The sequence below is a fragment of the Astyanax mexicanus genome, chromosome 6 (genome assembly GCF_023375975.1).
Source record: "Astyanax mexicanus isolate ESR-SI-001 chromosome 6, AstMex3_surface, whole genome shotgun sequence".
Lineage (NCBI taxonomy): Eukaryota > Metazoa > Chordata > Actinopteri > Characiformes > Acestrorhamphidae > Astyanax > Astyanax mexicanus.
This window is the reverse complement of record NC_064413.1, coordinates 57885001-57907500: the sequence shown is the minus strand read 5'-3', so window position 1 is coordinate 57907500 and position 22500 is coordinate 57885001. Positions and strand designations below refer to the sequence as shown.

Genomic DNA, 22500 nt, shown 5'->3' with positions numbered 1-22500 from the left:
AGATTGAACCCACGGTTGCAGATTGAGATTGAACCCATGATTGCAGATTGGGATTGAACCCATGGTTGCAGATTGAGATTGAACCCATGGTTGCAGATTGAGATTGAACCCATGGTTGCAGATTGAGATTGAACCCATGGCTGCAGATTGAAATTGAACCCATTGAACTAAAAACTAAACTAATCAATTAAAACAGTAGAGACGTATTTCATGTTTAACTGTGTTTTGGGCCTCAGTTTGTGATTGATCATTCCACATGCTGACTGATATATATTCTGTGTGTATGTTTATATATGTGTGTATATATGTGTGTATATATATATGTATGTGCAGAAGTGTCTGCGGTTTGATCCGGATGCAACGGTGTGGAGTGTGAAGCAGCAGGTCATGTGTTCTCTGGGTGAATCTCTGTGGGACGTCTATAATTACGGCCTGTTCCAGCCGGCCGGAGAGGGGCGGGACGCCTGCTTCCTGGAGGAGGAGCGATCCCTCAGAGAATACCCACAATCCCTCGAGAAGGGTGTGCCTTACCTGGAGGTAGTGTAACACACCTGCACCACACATACACACATATACACACACCTAAACACATTTATACACACTATGATGGAGCTCGTAAATATGTGTTCTTGCAAGCGTGAAGACCCCAGAATACCCCAGGTACAGGGAGGGATTCTGGGAAATTTTGGGAGCGGGGCACACCAGACTGGATTCTATATAGTTCAAAGCTTCTGGGAAGATCAGCACTACATTCTGAGGAACACTGAACTGGATTGTGGGGAATATAAGGCGAGACTCTGGGGAACGCTGGATCTGTGGAAACCAGGGCTGGATTATTGGAAGAGTCTGATTCTGTGGAATGAGGGATTATGGGAAACAAGGCTGGATTTGGGGAATTATGAAAGTTGCAGGTTCTACAGTGTGTTCCTCACAGTAAACCCTAAAAATGCTGCTGTAATCAATGAAGATATTTACTCCGGTTATGGACTGTTCTCAAACTGTTCCCAGACTGTTCCCTGGGGTCGCGCTGGGGTTACAGTGATGCATATTAACCAGAACCAGACTGCAGTCTGACTGCTGTAAACATCTGATTACTGACTCTTAATTCCTCTCTGATTTATTAGTCTCTCTGTCTCTGTCTCTCTCTCTCTCTCTCTCTGTCTCTGTCTCTGTCTCTCTCTCTCTCTCTCTGTCTCTGTCTCTCTCTCTCTCTCTCTGTCTCTCTCTCTCTCTATCTCTCTCTCTGTCTCTCTCTCGCTGTCTCTCTCACACAGTTCAGGTATAAGAGCAGAGTCTACAAACAGACCAACCTGGACGAGAAACAACTAGCCAAGCTACACACCAAGGTACCACACACACACACAAACACACACACACACTACACACACACACGAAAAACACACACACACACACACAGTTTGATAGTCATGGGAAAGCACGGGGACGGCCAACACCTTTGTGTATAAGTTTTGAGGTGTTATCTTATAAGTCAAATCAAGTCAATTGCTAATTGAGCTAATTTTAAAATCAACCAAACTGCTGTACAATAAAACAGAATTACACATGCAGAATTAAGATAAAAAGAATTTATATTTAATATTCCTAGTATTTATATTTAATATTTCTAGTATTTATATTTAATATTCCTAGTATTTATATTTAATAGTTCTAAGTAAAATATAACTATATACAATTCTATATAAGATTCTATATAAGATTCCAATAAAATAGTTATTTGGTTAATTCTGAAAGTGTATAGAATAGAGTATAACAGACTGCTCCAGTTCCACAGTTCAGCTGCATCAGTGGTGTATATTATACACGATATGAACCTATCAGTAAGAGTTCTGTCTGATTGACAGGTCAGTTCATGATGAGGAGATGAGGAATTAAATAGAAATTTAATGTAACCTGTATCTGCAGAATGATGAATGAATATCAAAAGGCATTTAGATAGGAGGGCACACTGAGGACATTCTCAGAGACTGTGAGTGTATGTGTATGAAATGTGTGTGTGTGCTGCCCCCTGCAGGCTAACCTGAAGAAGTTCCTGGACTATGTTCAGGGTGGCGCTGTGGAGAAGATGAGTAAAGCTCTGGAGAAAGGCCTGGACCCGAACTACCACGACCCGGAGACCGGCGGTGAGACCACACACACCTGCTGCAGGCTCCGCCCACCTTTCTTACTTAGCAACTGATGTGGGATACAGTACAGTAACCGAGCAACAGTAGTCATGGAAACATATTACTGGGCGGAGCCTGAAAAGGGGAATTGGTTTGGAGGTTTTATGAACTCAATGCTATAAAATTATGTTTATCCAACATATAACTATTACTCTCTCTCTCTCTCTCTGTCTCTCTCTCTGTCTCTCTCAGAGACTCCTCTGACGGTGGCAGTGTTGGGGGGTATGAGTGTGGAGGGGATTCGGGTGCTGGTTCTGAATGGAGCCCATCACGACTTCAGAGCCAGAGACGGACTCACCCCACTGCACAAAGCAGTTAGAGCTCACAACCATGCAGCACTAATGGTACACTAACACACTAATACACACACACACACACACACACACACACACACACACACTCACACAAACTCACATCTTATACACACACACTCACATGAACACACAGCAGCAAAAACACAACTTTTACATCAACAATAAACAGAATAGTAAATAAAATAACATTGCTGTTCCCGTAAATGAGCTGCTGGAGCTCCTTCACAGCGTCAACCAGCAGCTCAGTTTCCTCTGCTGAGAAGAGTTTGTTGGACACGTCCAGGTAGCTGCACCGTTACAATAGCAATCCACCAAAGTCAGAGCTCACCTGATCTACTCTTAAAGAGAACGATGAGCAACAGAGAGACACGTTTATTTCACGTTACGCCCAGAATTAACTACACCCATGACTAATTAGTAAATAATTGATTAGAGAATTAGTACATGCCTGAGCCGTGCAAGCTATATTTTTCTGTCAATACGATAGCAAAGACACACTGACACGCCCTAAATAAAGCTGGATATTGCTCAGCTGACGGCTTGCCTTTAGACCACTAAAATAGAGCTCGTAGTGTTGAGTGCAGTATGTATTAAATTGGCCTCTTTTCTGATCTCTATCTCTCTCTGTAGACTCTGCTGTCTATGGGAGCCTCTCCGGACTATAAGGATCGCTGTGGCCTAACTCCGCTCTACCACTCCGTACTGACAGGGGGCGATACATCCTGCTGTGAAACACTGCTGTACTTCAGGTCACGGCTGGGGGTCCGAGATGAGAATGGCTGGGACGAGTCCCATCAGGTGTGTGTGTGTATTCAGAGAGAGAGAGAGAGAGTGGTCTGGGTGAAGTATTGGAATGAATGAAAGTGCTGTTATGTCAGGATCCTCTAGTAGGCGCCAGTTCACACAGGTTAGAATCACTAATGTATATGATACAAATGCACTTAACAAATAATTAGAGCTTAAACCCCACCAATTATCACTGGTGCTAATTGCATGCCTGTGTGGTCATGTTTGTATACAGTCATTGACAAATTGAAAACAAGGCAAAAAGAAGTTACAGTGATTACAGTATTAGAGTAATAGGATAATAGAAATTCGTTTTTTGTGCTGTATCTAATAGAAGGTTCTAGTTTAGTCCCTGTGCACGGAGACAAAATCTGCTATCAGTTATGTCAGTTATGAGAGGCGGCAACACATCTGCAGGATGTTCTGCACAAACCACTGAGATCACTGTTAGTGTTCCTCGTATCACTACTAGGAGTGACCGACTGTCACTTTATGAGATGCTCCTCAGATCATCAATCACACCTGCAGTTTACACTGTGAACTCTTCAGTCCAGGTCAAAGACAGGATTGAAGATTCAGCATGAGATTTCAAACTCAAACTTGACCATCTTCAGATCCCAAAAAGAATCTGGATACAGAAGAATATATGGTTCCAGTTGTCTGGATGACAAATGGATGGCCTAGATCACGCCCAGTTTCTAAAACCATCGTCCTGTTTCTATCAGTCCAATGAAGTCTGTCAACTGGCCAAAATGAAGTCAGTAATCTCTCACTAAGAGGTGCACTACCAAAAATTAGCCTCTGAAAGTTTTTATAAGGCAGTGGTAAAAGCAATATGACGCCCTCTTGTGGCATAATATCCAGTGTGAAGTGAGCCGACACTTATAACTGTTTATGTATATCTGCATGCTGATTTTTATGTAGGTGTTAATTAATGAATTGGTTAAGTGGTAATTGGTGGGGTCCAGCGAGTCCTACAGTATCAGATTCTTATTAATTTTGTTTCTCTTCCTCCTCCCTCCTTTTACCCACCAACTCACTCACTCCTATCCTCTTTTGGTTCTCTTTTTCTTTTTATTTCTTTTTCTATTGGTTAGTTTTTCTTTTCCTCTGTCTCTTCCCTCTCCTGATGGTAGTGTCTCTTTCTTTCTTTTCCCTCTCTAACCTGGTTTTGGTTCGCCCTGATCCCCCTCTCAGGCCTGCCAGAATGGTTTTGCCCAACATTTAGAGCACCTGCTGTTCTATGGAGCAGACACCACTTCCCAGAATGCATCAGGAAACACAGCACTGCACATAAGCGCCTTGTATAACAAGGTAAAGAAACACACAAGCATGTTTTAATATACAGTACCAGTCACAAGTCAGGACACAACATAAATTGTGTTTTTCCATCATTGCTTTTTCTATACTATCACAATTAGATTTTAGAATTGTATACACCGTGTCTACAAAAAGTTGAAAACCAGTTAAAGGTTTGGAAACACCATAAATCCATATTATGAGAAGCAAGAACTACTTAACTAAGTAAATAAAAAATACTTTAAGAAGAAATGAAGGTCAGTCCAAACAGAAAACTTTCAAGAACTTTGAACAAATCCTCAAGTGCAGTCGCAAAAACAGACCATCAAAACATTATAATAAAGAAACTGCCACTCATTAATAGGTTTCTGTTGATGTGTGATTGCAGCAGTTCAAATTATCAGCTCAGAACTAGGAAATTCTGAACCCCAAATTCACATGTAATACAGCATTAGCCCCACCTATTAAGCCTACAGCAGTGTAGATTAAAGATTCAAGATTTTTAGAGTGTAGCCCCCCTCTTCACACACAAGATATTCCCAAAATACATAGCCTTGTGATAGATGGGTCTAGTCAGGCAGCTGTAATTTATTAGCATTTGTTTGTTAGCCTAGAAAATCAACACTAAATTCACTGAAGACTGATGTCTTTTTATTGTCCAATCAGGAAAGCTGTGTCCGGGTCCTCCTCTACAGGGGAGCCAATAAGGAGATAAAGAACAAGCATGGCCAAACCCCCTTTCAGGTAACACTGTGTTCAGTCCAGCACCTCAGGACAGGCCATTAAGACAGTGATGGAAACAACAGTTGTTGTGTGTGTTTGTGTGTGTGTGTGTGTGTGATTTCAGGTTGCAGTGATGTCCGGCCATTTTGAACTTGGAGAGATAATCAAAAATCATAATGATGCAGATGTAGGTGAGTTGTGTTGTAACTGCTTATTAAAGGTTTATAAAGTATTTATATCATAATTAATAACAGTTATAAACTGCTTTATAAACTATTTATAAACCCTTTAAAAAGGAGCCTTATTTTAAAGTGGTCCCCCTAGTTCTAACATTCAGTCCCAGCCAATAAGAGAGCTGTATCATTCTAGTTACTACTAAGAAAAGAATCCTGATTGGATGATTTCTTGCTTAGTTTCTCAAATGTATCTTGTTAGTTTCCACAATAAATGATTTTGTAACAACACTAATATTTTAAGGGGCCAGTGAAAGCTTAATTAAATGTTTACAGTAGGTGTTTCTAATAAAGTGGCCAGTGATTCTCTTTTTTCCTCTTTTTTTTATCAGTTCCGTTTTTGGAGTCTCCTAAATACGCCCCTCAGCGAATGGAGAGTGGGTGGATTGTGCCTGTGTCTATGCCCCTCCCCCACCCACACCCTCTCTTGAGGGCAAAGAGTGAGAATACAATGGCCACATCCTCGGACATTGTAGCTCCGCCCATCACAGCACCTGCACAGGTAGGTCTCATCCCAATGGGTTCTGTTTTATCAGTAATCTCAGTATCTTCATTCTGAGGTCTAGGTTAGAGTAAAGGTAGGGGGCGTGTCCTCTGTGACACTGTGGCTGAGAAATGCATTGGAACCGTTCTCAAAGCCTATAATAAAATTAATAATAGAAATAACAACAATAAAACTCACAAAAAGTGCATTTCCTCAAGTAAACGCAGAATCACTGCACAAACAAATAGGTACGAATAAGGGAACGAGGGATTAAAATATGACTAAATGAGACTAAATGAGTGCTGGTTATTATAGCCATGGGTTAAAGCTTGGAGACCTGCTCTAAATTAGTACATGCAGTTTAATTGCAGGTGTGCAAGTAAACCTGAAGGTGTTTGGAGTTGATGTTGAAAATGAATGGGAGTTAATGCGAGAAACGAGGGATGAAAAAACAACTAAAATATAGTATAGATGAGTGTAGAAATTTTGCTGGCTGTAAAGAAACTGAATCTATGGTTTGGGCTTGTGTATAAAAAATGAGTGAATGTGAGGAACGAGGGATGATATCAGAATAGAATCTTAAGAATCTTACTGTAACTAGCCCCACCTCTGACCCCGCCTCTGACCCCGCCTCCAGCCGAAATGATGTAATATGTAAATCATGTGATAAAGCGCTCACAAGAGACACATTGAAACACCAGTAGTCATGTGTTATCTGTAGGCAAGCCGTTAGCTTGTTTTAGGGCATGTCAGTGTGTGGTCGCTATCATAACGACAGGAAAAGTAATATAGGACCGCAGGTGTGAACAAGGTATCTCTCTCTGTCTGTCTTTCTCTCTGTCTCTCTTTTTTGTCTGTCTCTCTCTCGCTGTCTGTCTCTCTTAGGCTCAGCGTCGGGCGTCCTTTGCGCTCAGGAGCTCCAGCAGTCCCCGGGGAGCCCGAACCCGTTCTCCATCGCGAGGGCGAAGTGGGGAACCCGAGAGCAAACAGCAGAAACAGCGTGGTCGGCAGGGGTAAGAGTATAGTACAGTATTATAGGCTTCATTTAAAATCCTCCAAACCTTTTGTTTCATTACAGTTGTCTATTTTTTATATTTATTTTCAAACATGCAAAATTCAGGTTTGATTTTTCTTGGAACTGATCTGAATTCATAAAGTGGAATATAGAGAGAGTGAACAGCTAAACCGCTTCACTACATTTGAGAATATACATAACTAATTTTACTACGGAGAAAAATGGTTTTGTATCACCTGTAGCCTGTATACAGGTAAAGGTCTGTTACATTACATTTTATAGACGTTAAGTTGAATGTAGGTTGATTGTCAGATGAGCATCTATAGTTCAAATCTGAAGTGATACCAGTGCTTATATAAGAGTTATCATGGTGGAGGAGAACTGATCTAAAGGTTATATATATTCTCAATCAATTTCAGCCTGGGACTCATTAAGCCGCGTCCCACTTTTATAGAATACGAACAAAACTGTTTTATTTTTGAAAAAAAGCCCTTAAAAACCCAATAATTTCGAACAACTACATCTATCGTCTCTGCAGACGAGTACAAAATCAGATGAGCATTAATTATTTTAATATTTTAAAACAAATTATATATTTTTTTTACACGCTGTCCACGCCCCGCCCAGAACATGTCTGTGACCCACTTTGGGGTTCTGACCCATTAGTAGAGAATCGGAGATATACTACAGTAGAGTAAAGCTGGTGCTGTACTGGGTGGTGTGTCTCTGCAGGGCGGGTGGAGGTCAGAGGCGGAGGCTATACAGTGCCGTTCCTGGACGAGTTTTTATAGCGACGAGATCTCACTCTGCTCAGGGAGAACGAGAGATCAGCTTCAGCAAGGGGGACAAGGTTAAAGGTCAGACCTGATCATCCTCTACAGGACTGTAGCAGGACTCTGTTAACTGTTATTAAAAACACCTTCTGTAACCTATTTCTCTCTCTCTCTCTGTCTCTCTCTGTCTCTTTTTATCTCTCTCTCTGTCTCTTTTTATCTCTCGCTCTGTCTCTCTCTCTCTCTCTCTCTGTCTCTGTCTCTCCCTCTCTCTGTCTCTCTCTCTCTGTCTCTCTCTCAGTGCTGAGTGTTGGAGAGGGGGGGTTCTGGGAGGGGACAGTGAAGGGTCGTACCGGCTGGTTCCCCTCAGAGTGTGTAGAGGAAGTGCTTCCCCAGAATCAGGAACAGAGACCAGGTATGTTCCCTCACTCTAAACACCTACAGATCAAAACCAACAACGAGAAGAATGGAGCTGGGCTCTTGGGAAGAAAGCTTTTGACCAGTTACCTTAAGGAACAAACTCACAATTAACACAAGGACACAGGAGGCACCGATTGGTCCAGCGGTCCAAAGTGCCATCAGCTGCTGGAGCTCTCTCTTGCTTGCTCTCTCTGGGTGGGTACAGTACAGTAGATGGCGCTCTCTCTTTCCCCTCATCACTCCTAGGGTGATGTGGATCAGCACAAGGCTGCGTCTGTGAGCTGATGTATCAGAACCGAGTCGCTGCGCTTTCCTCCGAGTGTTAGCGCTGTGATGCTACTCGACAATGCTACAGCATCAGCAGCAGTTCAAAAAGAGGCGGAGTCTGACTTCACATGTATCGGAGGAGGCGTGTGCTAGTCTTCACTCTTAATGGGTGGGACAGTCGGCCAGATAAATTGGGTGGAAAATGGGAGAAACTTAAAATAATTAAAATAAAAGAACATAAGAACGAAGGACTTACTGAGAGGCTGTCTACTTGCTATTTATTATATTAAATGATAATACTGTAGACCAGTGGTTTACTGTTCATTCAAACACACTAAACTCATAGTATAGTGGGTGTGAACAGTGTCTCTTGCCATCACACCAACGCTGAATTTGTTAACGACCACCAACCAATTAACCGATTAATCGTGTTTTAAACAGAGTGTAATATTTAATAAATTCCACCAGTGCTCACTAACTTACCTGCACATCATCACCTGTGTTTCAGAGAGTCGCAGTGAAAAGGCCAAGAGGAAGCTCTTCCGCCATTACACTGTAGGAACCTACGATGGGCTGGAGATCCCCAGGTGAGGTTATCAGCACATACACACCCAGTGAGGGTGAAGGGTAGAAATTGTGAATAGTTCTCTTGGTAAAATCCTGCATTCTTTATTTCTCCTGCAGTAGAAATTGTAATTGTAATCTCCCGTAGACTTTTCTGATGTTGCTCCTGTACTGTTGGTAGGTAGTGGCCAGAGAAGAACAATGTTGTTCTGTGCACCGTGCATCTTGATTTAGGGCAGTGTTTCAGTGTCTTTGCTATTGTAACGACGTGAAAAGTACGTCTTGCTCGGCAAGTCATGTACTAATTCTCTTAATTAATGATGGGTGTGGTTAATTTTGGGCATAAAGTGAAATAAATCAATCAGAGTGTCTCTTGTTCATCATTCTCTTTAAGAGTAGATCAGGTGAGCTCTGACTTTGGTGGATTGCTATTGTAACGGTGCAGCTACCTGGACGTGTTCAACAAACTCTTCTCAGCAGAGGAAACTGAGCTGCTGGTTGACGCTGTGAAGGAGCTCCAGCAGCTCATTTACGGGAACAGCAATGTTATTTTATTTACTATTCTGTTTATTGTTGATGTAAAAGTTGGGTTTGTGCTGCTGTGTGTTCATGTGTGTGTAATAAGTGGGGGTGTACGCTCCGCTCGGCACGGCGCCTGTGTTACCGAGATAGCGATGAGCGTCTGACTGTTGGCGTCTGTCTAGGTTGTATTCAGTCAGTGGAGCTCCTGTGTTTTCTGTTACCAAGATAAACAAGATAAAACTCCAGAAATGTACCTGAACACACCTCATTTCCAGAACACCACGCCCATCAGTGTAGATATATTCAGAAGCTCTGCTGCTGTTTAAACCAGACAGAAGCCCATTTTCGCTAACTCTGCTCTTCCATCACAGCGCTTTCTCTGCACATGCTCCAGACTCTAAAATTAATATTCTGTCATTTCTGACTGAACGTCTCTCTGGACACAGCAGTCCAGTCATCAGTTTGTCTGGTTTTTAGGTCACCTTGTGCAGCAGATTGAGGTGAAGAGAATTGAGTCTAAATGCGACTGATCAGACTGAGTTACAGAAACGTCCTCACTGTTCTGAAACCTCATGCATATGAGCTCGACCTGATTTTGGGCGAACTGCCCACTAGCAGTACCACTGTGGTCCACCAGGGGGCATGGTACAGGTTAAAAAACACTGATTCAAGTTATTAATATTAATAATACATTCCTAATTATGTTTAATTATGACAGTGTGAGAAAGTGTTGGCATCTTAAAACAGGTGTGTGTGTGTGTGTGTGTGTGTGCGTGCGTGTGTGTGTATCCGAGGCTGATTGGCCGGCTGAATCTGATTCGCTGCTCTTTGCCAGTTTAGCGGTGTAGCTCACGCAGCATGGGATCGGTTTCTATGACAATAACGGCCCCTGTGTGTTTACGAAACTCATATCAGACCATTTTACTTTGTTTAACAGCCAGATCCTGAGTTACACACACACACACACACACACACACTACACACACACACACACTACACACACACACGGCGCTGACGTATCGCTGCGAGAGTGCAGTAACACTCCGGTAGCCTACGCAGGGCCTGCTGGGCGATCGAGCCACAGAAGAGAACGAGACCATTCCAGAGTGCAGCATCAGTGCTTTAAGAGTGTGTGTTAGTGTGTGTGTGTGTGTGTATAATGTGTGTGTGTGTGTTAGTGTGTGTGTGTGTGTGTGTTAAATACCTGTCTGATCTCACACCATGGTAACGCGGCTCAGACTGGCGTGAGTGTATAAATCTGTTTGTGTGAAATTCAAGAAAAGTATGAGTCAGTCTTGATTAACCTTTCTCTCTCTTTCTGTGTGTGTATCAGTGTGTGTGTGTATCAGTGTGTGTGTGTATCAGTGTGTGTTTGTATCAGTGTGTGTGTGTATCAGTGTGTGTTTGTATCAGTGTGTGTGTGTGTATCTGCATGTGTGTGTTTTGAATAAGTATAAACACAGCTCGTGTTTGCCGCCTCCTTCCCCCACTCTCAGCATCTCTTCATTCCTCTCGATTGGCAGCACGGTGGTTTGGAGAACCGATCTAAGACCTGCTACAGGAGGTGATCTCGGTCCTAAACGAGTTCTGGAGCGCTGGTTCTCTTGTGGTGAGAACGTGATCCGATCTCTCGATCCGACCCAGACGTCAAATATACTCCTTTTATTTGAGCTAAACTGCCTGTGTGAAAACAAACCAAACAGAGGGAGAAATGCTCCAAACAAACAAACTCATCAACTGATCCGGATCATAGAAACTTTCACAACTACAGGTGTGAAAACGCTAACCATGAACTAGATGACTTTAAAAAGGCTCTGAAAAGACTTTTATAGACTAATTATATCTTTTATTATTATTATAAATGGAAAGACACATCAAAAAGACTCTCTTGCTCTGCAAACATTCCTGCGCTCGCCTTGTGGCTTCCCGTAGCTCTTCTCCTATTGGTTGTTGTCATTGATCACATTACTGTTTGCATGAACAGAGTCTCAAGACTTATGATTATATTAATTACAGCTGATTTTCTTTAAACGCAGGACGAGAAAAAGACTGACTTAAACCTTCGATCCTAATCACCTTACACTGAATCATCGAGAAGACGCCACCACAACTCAACTGCAGCTCGACTCTAAAAAGATGATTTTATCACGACTCTGGAAATTTCTCTGTGAAAATAGTTTGGTGTAAAATCGGCTCAGTCGGCTCAGGTGCTGAACTGCAGAGTGAAACCAGGACAGGCCAGACCAAACGTACAAACTGTAACAACCACATGATCCCTGGTTCTGACTCTTAGTTGGTCGTCCCAAATGTTCTGTAGGGGTCAGGAAAGTTGGACATTTATAGAACAGGATTGTGGGATGTGAGGGACGAGTGTGACAACTTTTCAACCAAGAGTCTGAACTAAGGTTCATGTGTTTGTGGGGGACGAGGTACGGGACTAGGTCCTGTCTCCTAATAACATCCTGAAGACGAGAGGTCTCGTCATGAAGCGACTCCTCATTGCTGGGTTGTTGAGTTTGTGGACGACATGGACCTTCTGTCTCTCTCTCTCACTCTGCCTGCCCCCTCCTTTTCTCGCTCTCTTTTTTTTTGCCCCCTCTCCTTTTTCTCTTTTTTTTTCTCGTTCGCTCGCTGTCGCAGTGCTTGTTCTCTCTCTCTCTCTCCCCTCCCTCTCTTCTCTGTCTGAAGAATGATGATGAAGGGTCTGGGCTCGCTCGGCCCTCGCTCTTCCTCTCTCCCCCTCTCTCGCTCTCTCTCTCCTCTCCCGGTGTGTGTGCGCGAGCGAGGCAAGCGAGGAGAGGGGGAGGAGGAGGAGGAGGAGAGGAGGAGGAGAGAGAGGAGGCGGAGGAGGAGGAGGGGGCGGCATGGCGATGGGGGGATGTGGGGATGGAGAGAGCGTATCTCTCCCTCTCTCCCTCTCCTCCTCCTGGCCTTCGCTCAGCTCCTCAAACCGCAGCGTCTGGTTCATTTACAGGTACCGGCTCCTTTCTTCACACGGCTCCGCAGCGGAGAGAGAGAGGGGGGGAGAGAGAGAACGACAGAGGGAGGAGGGAGAGAGAGAGAGGGAGGGAAAGAGAGAAAGAGAGAAAGAGAGAGAGGGAGAGAGAGGAGCAGAGAAGCCGGGAGGAAGAGATGAATGCATGCTTGTAAGAGGCTATGGATTGTTTGACTGAAAAGCCAATTGTACGCCTTTGTGTTTTATATAAATGTGTGTGTATATATATGTGTGTGTGTATATGTGTGTGTGTGTGTATATGTGTGTATGTGTGTGTGTTTCTGCAGCTGTACAGCTGCTGCATTTTCCCTGTGTGTGTGTGTGAGTCATGTTTCCCTCCGTCAGTGTGTGTATATACTGTATGTATGTATACATTGGTGTGTATAATATATATATGTAGGATATATATGTATGTATATGTGTGTGACTCACAAGCAGAGATGCTCATACTGATGCTAATACTTCAATATGATCTAGCATGTATAGAAATGTGTGTGTGTGTGTGTGTGTGTGTGTTTCCGGAGAACCGTCGGTAGATACGCAGGGCTGTCTGGAAGCTGGGGGCTCTCCGGGAGTTGCCCGTACCCAGCGGAACGCCTCCACAGCGCCGTCGCTAACCTGTAGCTCTGTGTCGTAGCTAACCTGTGGCTACTGCACAGCTGTAGCAGCGAGCGCTAGATCAGCTGTAGCACCAGGCTGAGATGAAGCACCATGGCTAACCTGGTGCTGATGCTGATGCTGGTCTGTAGCATCGTGCATCACTGGAGCTGAGCTTTAGCCCCTCCACCTGTTGTGTTTGGTCTTCTCTGGGTGGGTGGAGATGTTCTTTAGATCTGTGGTCATGTTTTCAGCTGGATCTCAGTCCGAAGACTGAGCCTCAGAACAGATATAACCCCTTCTGATTAGCTCGCTCTCTAAACACCTGGATATGTGATGTGTGTAGGAGGTGTGAGTTTGGACAGTTGAAGCTGGAAACAGTGGTTCAGCTGGTAGACCAGCATGGCTGTGGTGTGTTTGGTATTCAGTCTCTTAGCATGATCAGCATGGCCAGGGTTCAAGCAAGTGGTCCAGTGTTTGTGCATGGTTAGCTTCACCAAGCTGGTCTTTTAGCATGACTAGCCTGAGTCAAAGTGGTCTCCAAGCATCACTAACTTGATCAGAATGGTCTATAAGCACAAGCCTAAGTATTGAAGTTTTGGAGTGTGGCTACCTTAAACCAGCATGGTCTCTAAGTATGTCTAGTTTAATGAAGGTGGTCTACAAGCATGACTAGCTTCACCAAAATGTCTTATAAGCACAAGTTTTAGCAATTAATTATTTGTTCATGACTAGCTTAAGGCAATTTGGTCTACTAGCATGAACAACTTGACAAAGCTGGTCTACAATCATCACTAGCTTGATCAGAATGGTCTATAAGCTCAAGCCTAAGTAATAAAGTTTTTGAGTGTGGCTAGCTTGAACCAAGGTGGTCTACAATCATGACTAGCTTTACCAAAATGCTTTATAAGCACAAGTTTCAACAGTTAAAATGAAATTATCTTTGTTTATGTCTAGCTTAGGCCAATTTGGTTTACAAGCATCACTAGTTTCACCAAGGTGGTCTACCTTGTTAATTAGCCATGTACTGAGTATTGACCTGAAAGTACTCATTTACATCTGCATACTGATAAGACACTAAGTACTGATACTGAGTACTGGTCTGAGAGTATTGATTTAATTCTGAGTACTGATCTGACACTAAGTACTGGTACTGGTCTAATACCGAATATTAATTTATTACTGTTGAATCAGACTCTTAGTACTAATGTGATTCTGAGTATTAATACTGATTTGATGCTGAACACTGATGATGTATAAGATATTAATCTGATACTAATTTCTGATCATACACACATTATTGATCATATACTGATTAGTTATCTGATAATGTGAAGCCAATATTGAATACAGATCAAATATTAGTGATCTGACACTGAATACTGATTAAATACTGAGAACTGATGAGAGACTGAATACTGAAATACTGATTGGTTGGATCATCAGTAAAGTTCTATATAAACGTGGTTCCTATCAGGAATCTTCCTTTGACTCTCCGTTGTTATCAGTGGTACTTGAGGAGGTCCTTAAGTTTTTTTTTTTTTTTAAGCCCCAGTTCCTTTCAGTTGTTCTTGAATGTGCACTTAGGTCACGTAACATCTCCTTTTGAATCTCAGTTTCTGGAACTGGTTCCTACAGTTTTTCATCTTTTAAGCCTTTTAGATCCGGTTGCTTCTAAACCACGTTCTTATCAATAGCCCTTCCTCAAGCTCTTCCAGTAGATCAGTGGTTCTCATACTTTTTCCTTTTGAATCTCAGTTATCAGTGGTACTTGGGAAGGTTCTCATTTTAAGCCTTGATTCCTTTTGGGGGTTCTTCAATGTGCACTTAGGTAACGTAACATTTAAAACTTTTAAACCCAGTTCCTATCAATAGATTCTTCCTTAAGCTCTAAGGAAGGTTCTTCAGTTCAACTTTGTTTCTTATCAGTAAATCTTCCTCATGCTTTTTACTTTTGCATCACAGTTGATGTCAATGGTTCCTCCATATGTTCTAGAGATGGTTTTGATTGTGGTGATTATAATGTTACAGTACATTTACATTTACTCTCTTATCCAGAGTGACTTACAAGGTTATTCTTATTAAAGAAGGCAGTTGTAGAGTTAGGAGTCTTGTCCAAGGACTCTTATTGGTGTAGCACAGCATTTAGTCACTCAGATTGGGAACTGAACCGTAGTCTCCAACATGATGTAGTAGCTCACTGGCAGGGGGCGGTGTTATCTTAAACTACACAATACTGTCACATCAACGCACTCTTATCCTTATCTTAACCCTCTCTCTCTCTCTCTCTCACACTCTCTCTTCCTCTCTCTGTCAGTGATTACATCATCAAGGAGAAGTCTGTTCTTCTGCAGAAGAAAGAGAATGAGGGCTTCGGCTTTGTGCTTCGTGGAGCTAAAGGTGAGACACACTCACATTCACACACACTTGTCCTATTGTATTGACGGTACTTGTCTACTACAAGGACTATCCACCTGTGTGTGCATTTGCATATCTATGTCAGCATTTTGTGAAAGTTAAAGTAGCTGGATACTCATTCGAAGATTTTAGACAGCATGGCCTCGACTCAACAACGTCTCAGAAGATTTTCCTGGATATAAAATGAGATTGAGACGGTGGGGTTGGACGCTTTACAGGTTCTGTATGGATCCTGCAGCAGATTTATCCACAGATGTTGCTACAGCTGGACCTGTAGATCCTGTAGCTCTACACTTGTAGGTTAAAGCTGAAGCGGAGTCCTGGACATATCACTGAGATCACTGTTAAAGTTTCTCCTATCACTACTAGGAGTGACTGTCACTGTATGAGATGCTCCTCAGATCATCAATCACACCTGCAGTTTACACTGTGAACTCTTCAGTCCAGGTCAAAGGCAGGATTAAAGTGCTCACCACATGACTCCAAAATACAAACCTGACCATCATCAGATCCCAAACAGAACCTGGATTACTAAAAGCTATAGGGTTCTGTATGGGTTGCTGTGGTGTCTGCATGGGTTGTTGTGGTATCTGTGTGGGTTGCTGTGATATCTGTATGGATTGCTGTGGTATCTGAGTGGGATGCTGTGGTGACTTTATGGATTGCTGTGGTATCTGCATGAGTTGCTGTGGTATCTGTGTGGGTTGCTGTGGCATCTGTATGAGTTACTATGGTATCTGCGTGGGTTGTTGTATTTTTATTTGTATGAGTTGCTGTGGTGACTTTTTGGGTTGCTGTGATATCTGCGTGGGTTGTTCTGGTATCTGTATGTGTTGCTGTGATATCTGTATGGGTTGCTGTGGTATCTGTGTGGGATGCTTGGCTGATCTGTGTAAGGTGTGGTTGTTAATGCACCAGTAGTTTATTGGTTTTCGGTGCTCAGTTGATTGATCTCCTCTGATTGATTTTCCCTCTTTTCTCAGCTTCAGAGCAGCTTTTCTTTTGCAGACATCAATCTGCTCTTCATGTATTTTTTTTCTTTAACAGGAGATCTGTTCTTTATAGCTATTACCTGTTTATACAGTCAGTCTAACACAGGCACACCTGAGAAACAGGAAACACATGTCAGTCCGACAGCTCCGCCCACTTCTCTACAATACAAAGTTACTATATTCACTAATACCACTTGCAATTTTACTACTGTACACAACACAAGCCTTACTGTATGTTCACCATGTCCGGAAGTTCCGCCCACTTCTCTACTACAATACAGAGTTACTATATTGACTAATACCACTTTACTACAACTTTACTACTGTACACAACACAAGCCTTATGTTCACCATGACCAGAAGAAGCTCTGCCCACTTCTCTACTACAATACAGAGTTACTATATTCACTAATACCACTTTACTACAACTTTACTACTGTACACAACACAAGCCTTATGTTCACCATGACCAGAAGAAGCTCCGCCCACTTCTCTACTACAATACAGTCACTATATTCACTAATACCACTTTACTACAACTTTACTACTGTACACAACACAAGCCTTATGTTCACCATGACCAGAAGAAGCTCCGCCCACTCCTCTACTACAATACAGAGTTACTATATTCACTAATACCACTTTCCTACAACTTTACTACTGTACACAACACAAGCCTTATGATCACCATGACCAGAAGAAGCTCCGCCCACTTCTCTACTACAATAGAGTTACTATATTCACTAATACCACTTTACTACAACTTTACTACTGTACACAACACAAGCCTTATGTTCACCATGACCAGAAGAAGCTCCACCCACTTCTCTACTACAATACAGAGTTACTATATTCACTAATACCACTTTACTACTACTTTACTACTGTACACAACACAAGCCTTATGTTCACCATGTCCAGAAGAAGCTCCGCCCACTTCTCTACTACAATACAGAGTCACTATATTCACTAATACCACTCTTGCTTTCTCTCTGTAGCTCAGACTCCCATTGAGGAGTTTACTCCGACTCCTGCTTTTCCCGCTCTGCAGTATCTGGAGTCTGTGGACGAAGGGGGCGTGGCCTGGAGGGTGGGACTGCGAATGGGGGACTTCTTGATTGAGGTGAGTGGTGCAATGTATGATGCTGGGAGGCTGGGATGTGTATTATTATATCATATTTTTTTTTATTTCTAATTTTACCTAATTTTTCCACTCACCTTCTCCGTTCATATGTAGGGAACTTGAGTGGTTGGCTGTATCATCATGAAGTAGGAATTTAGATCCCTGGGGATTCCACAGCCCTCCGTCAGTGCTCAGGAGTCAGCAGAGCACTATTAGTGTGTTGAGCTCCAGTGTTGGTGGATTAGCAGCAGTTTGAGAAGATGTGATTGAGGTTCTTGAGTAAATGTCAGAGGAGGTCTGTTCTAGCCTATATCCATCCAGCACTGGTAGCATCATGTGTTGGGGTTGTTGTAGATAGCTGTGGGTGTTTGGACCTGATTAAATGGGGAGAACGTTGGGAACTACGCTTATCACTGGGAATTTCTTTTTCCCAACATTTTACAAACCCGTGTAAACCCTAAAGCTGAAACTCAGCAGTACGCTGAATTGATTTCTGATGGTTTCTGTTGAGTCTCAGTCGGAGCAGATCCACCGAAGTGTTTCTTCACGTCTTCTGTGTTCTTTTCGCTCAGTTTCACACTTCCTATCAGAGGGTGGTGCTGGTACTGGTGCGCTCGGCTAGTCAACCTGCTGCAGCCAAAAGCAGCTCGTCAGTCTGAAGTGGAGGAGCTGTCTTTACACTGCATAGATAATCCCAGCGGAGTGTCTATAAAACATCCAGCTTCAGCTCACATTCACCCCACCGGCCAGGAGAACAAGGAGCTGCTGGGTTAGAACCAGTACAGAGCTCCTCACCAGCTCCTCACCAGTTCACTTCTGATTCCGTTTCAGCGGCTAAAAGTAATGCAGGACTGGCGGCACCCAGAAAACGTTAAGATTGAATGTTAGTTAAGCATCTATGAAGCATCTGTAATGGGCCATCCGAATATAATGATACCGAACAGGTAACTAAAGACTTATTTATGTTTTAACAATTACTTACTGGTGTTTTTATGATAAATCAAATAATTCAGTGTTAATTTAGTTTTAATTCAGCGTTAATTCAGTATTAATTCAGTGTTACTTCAGGGTCAATTCTGTATTAATTCAGGGTTAATTCAGGGTTAATTCAGTATTCAGTGCTGATAGATAATAATAAGCAGCTGCAGGTTGTTGATGTTGATAGTAGGAGCTGATTGGTTTTGTTTAATTGGTTAAATTGAGCTGAAGTGAATCAGTACCAGCTGTATCTGTACAGTAGAGTCTCTGTGTGGTAAAATACTGTAGTATGTGTTTTGTGTGCAGTGAGTTGTGATACTGTCTCTGTTCAGCAGAGGGCAGAGTTCATCATTATACCACATACAATAACTCAGGGGAACTTCTTTCTTCGGCTTTAAAGTGAAAAATGTCTTTATCAGTGTCTTAATGAAAATAATAACAATTATATTATTAGTTATCAAAATACACTATAAATAAATAATATTACATATCACCAGCCTGTAGATTATTCAGTGTCTGTATCTAATCAGTGTCTGTATCTCTCTCTCTCTCAGGTGAATGGAGTGAATGTAGTGAAGGTGGGCCACAGGCAGGTGGTTAATATGATCCGTCAGGGGGGGAACAGCCTCATGGTGAAGGTGGTGATGGTGGCGCGCAATCCTGAGATGGAGGAAGTTCCTAAGAAGAAAGGTCAGAAAAATAATCTCTTTTCATTAGTGCTAAAGTTAATTCACTGTGTAATGCACTAAGCCACTTAGTGTTATGTAATAACATTATAATACACTATGATGAATCAGTTTCTCTGGTTTTACTATTTATAGGTTTATGTTTGAGTAAAATGAACATTGTTGTTTTATTCTATAAACTACAGACAACATTTCTCCCAAATTACAAATAAAAATATTCTCATTTAGAGCATTTATTTACAGAAAATGAGAAATGACTGAAATAACAAAAAAGATGCAGAGCTTTCAGACCTCAAATAATACAAAGAAAACAAGTTCATATTCATAAAGTTTTAAGAGTTCAGAAATAATCAATATTTATATATGGGCTGTAGTGTGTAGGGTTTGGTTTAGAACAGATCTTATCACACATAGTGCACCAACAAGTGAATAAGGCCTTCTAATCAGTATAGTACAATCTTATTATGTCATATAGTAATTATTAAATAGGTCTAGTTTTGGCCACGCCCCCTAATAGTGTACTATATAATGAAAGATGTTGGGCGCAGTGTTTGTGTGTGTTACTGAATAACGTATTTTGTGTTTTTTTAAACACATGATTTTCTCTGATTCAGCTCCTCAGCAAACCAAGCGACTGACGCCGCCGGCCATCACCCTGCGCTCCAAATCCATGACCTCAGAGCTGGAGGAGATGGGTACGACTCGCATTCTGACAATTTTTACTGTATAAAACTCAGATGTGTCTGTAGTTCAGGTAGAGGAATAGATTACTGTGTAGAAATAAAGAATGCTAAAAGCTAATGCTAAAAGCTGAAGCTGCAGCTGCGCTTGTGTATTGTAGTATCTGCTGTGATCTTACTCAGACACATTCTCCCCAGTTAGCTTAAAGAATCAGGCCAAGAAGAAGAATTGAGACTCTACATCATGCAGGTGGAATTGGGCTGACTGTTGTTTATACTCTGCAGTTGGGGTATTCGAATGTGCTGTTCGGACTGTTATACTTACTGTTATACTCACCAGCGCGGGTGATGACCCACGCATCACTTAACCCGAATGTGAGATGAGATCTTGAGCCAGAATTAGACCTGGATTCAAATTAGGCTTGGCTAGTAGTATTTAACCCAGGAATGACTCTTTTATGGTGTTAATAAACCAGTCTGATAAACCAGTACAGATCTGTTAGTCAGATGGTTCCACACTGAATTTATTGTCTCAGCTTATACAGTTTTGCTGGTCAAGCTTTCAACCAATCAGGTCAAACTTCCAAACAATCAAATCTGACTTGTGGCCAATCAAGTCAAATTTCTGACCAATAAAATCTGCCTTTGGACCAATCAGATCAAACTAATAAACGATCAAACCTGACTTGTGACTAATCAGGTCAAACTTTCAGCCAATCAAATCTGGCTTTGGACCAATCAGGCCAAACTTCTGATCAATTAAATCTGGCTTTGGATCAATCAGGTCAAACGTCCAGCCAAGCTGGTCAAACGTCCGACCAATCAAACCTGACTTGAGATAATTAGGTCAAACTTTCGGCCAATCAAATCTGACTTGTGACCAATCAGGTTAAACTTCCGACCAATAAAATCTAGATTTGGAACAATCAAGTCAAACTTCCTATCAGTCAAATCTAGCTTTGTAACCAATCAGGTCAAATTCCTGACCAATCAAGGAAGGTATTCAGTATAGATGGTGGATAAAGTACAATCCTGGTTTAATAAACAAGTTTCAGTCACATACACAGAGCAGCATCACCCCCCCCCCCCCCCCCCCCCCCACCCCCCTCACCCACCTCACCCACCTCACCCCCCTCACCCACAGGAAGATCTGGACAAGTTTTGATCTTTATGAGGAACAAGCTCGCTGAATTAGAGAACAGTTGAGACTTTAATGATCTATAATTTTTAATCCTGTGTAAATGATGGTTTTGGTTCTGATGTTTCTGTTGGTTCTGATGTTTCTGTTGGTTCTGCTTCTGCATCTCTGGACCGGGTTCTGCTCTCAGTAGAGAAAGGTATGTGTTATCATTTTCTCATTTATTTCTCGTCATAATGTTGTATTGTTGTTATTTTATAAAGGCATCAGTTATTTGCGTGTTGTGCTATGTGTTCATGGTGAACTGACCAATAGAATCTTCATATACATTCATATACATATACTTCCATTTCTGTTTGGTTTTCAGTATTTGGTATTAACCTGTGTTAGCGTTAGCATTAGCGTTAGCGCTGCTCTGAGTGCAGCAGGCTGGGTTTCTTCAGTTAGAAACAATAGCTCTGCTGCTGCCAGTTCAGTGTGTGGGTGAGGGTGGCGATTCCCAGGGTAGCAGAGGTCTGCTGTGATAATCAGGACTGTTTCAGTCTGGCATTTACTGTGTGTAGAGTGTGTGTAGATTGTGTGTGTGTGTGTGTGTAGAGAGAGAGTGTGTAGAGTGTAGAGAGTGTGTTTAAAGTGTGTGTATAGAAAGAATATGGAGGAGTTTTATCCTATAGTATATTGTGTTCCTCTGGATTAAATAAATAAATCTCTATATTAATCAGTATTCAGAATGATCAATATGTTATCCAGTTTTAATCTTAATTCTTTTAAGTGATTGTAGATTTAATCAGACTTGTGCGGAACTGTCTGAGATACGTGTGTGAGCTTCACAAAGGCTCACCATTAAATCTTACCAACTATAAACTTATGGCGTAGTTTAGATTGAGGTTTATTTTTAAAGGGTCTCATTTTTTTATGTTGTATCACAACCAGATAAATCATACATCAGTATTTCAGAACTGTGTTTTGTGTTACAGCTGCCTCACCGTGGAAGAAGAAGCCAGGTACAGTGATTGTGAAAGTGCTAAAGGCTACATGTGTGTGTGTGTGTGTGTGTTGTTAATGTGTGTGTGTGTGTGTGTGTTGTGTTTTCAGATCAGTCGGAGGGTCCTCAGCCTCCTGATAAGAAGAGGAGTGTTTACCAAATGGCTCTAAGTAAGACCTGTTTATCCGTTAAGCTAACGTTAAACCGTTAAACACACTGTGTCCAAATACTTGTGGACTCTGCTTCTAACTGAACTGCTTCTAAACACTGCTGACAGAGATGTGCAAAAGCACAGACGCAGCTTGTCTATTCCCTAGAGTAGAGA

General features: G+C 42.1%; 1 protein-coding gene across 3 annotated transcripts in view; it reads left to right on the top strand.

The window, feature by feature from the left end:
- The window catches only part of LOC103045221 (SH3 and multiple ankyrin repeat domains protein 1), an 84102-nt gene that overhangs the window by 49114 nt on the left and 12488 nt on the right, over positions 1-22500 (top strand). For 2 of the 3 annotated variants that reach the window (XM_049480361.1, XM_049480363.1), the window contains exons 3-21: positions 334-537; positions 1275-1346; positions 2033-2141; positions 2376-2527; positions 3128-3295; positions 4481-4597; positions 5249-5326; positions 5430-5496; positions 5871-6040; positions 6908-7035; positions 7770-7894; positions 8112-8225; positions 9006-9084; positions 15493-15575; positions 17584-17708; positions 19241-19376; positions 19987-20067; positions 22168-22194; positions 22286-22345. In XM_049480361.1, the coding sequence (XP_049336318.1) occupies positions 334-537; positions 1275-1346; positions 2033-2141; positions 2376-2527; positions 3128-3295; positions 4481-4597; positions 5249-5326; positions 5430-5496; positions 5871-6040; positions 6908-7035; positions 7770-7894; positions 8112-8225; positions 9006-9084; positions 15493-15575; positions 17584-17708; positions 19241-19376; positions 19987-20067; positions 22168-22194; positions 22286-22345 (2095 nt within the window). The remainder of the gene's footprint in view (positions 1-333; positions 538-1274; positions 1347-2032; positions 2142-2375; positions 2528-3127; positions 3296-4480; positions 4598-5248; positions 5327-5429; positions 5497-5870; positions 6041-6907; positions 7036-7769; positions 7895-8111; positions 8226-9005; positions 9085-15492; positions 15576-17583; positions 17709-19240; positions 19377-19986; positions 20068-22167; positions 22195-22285; positions 22346-22500) is intronic. The other variant, XM_049480362.1, reaches the window with a different exon arrangement.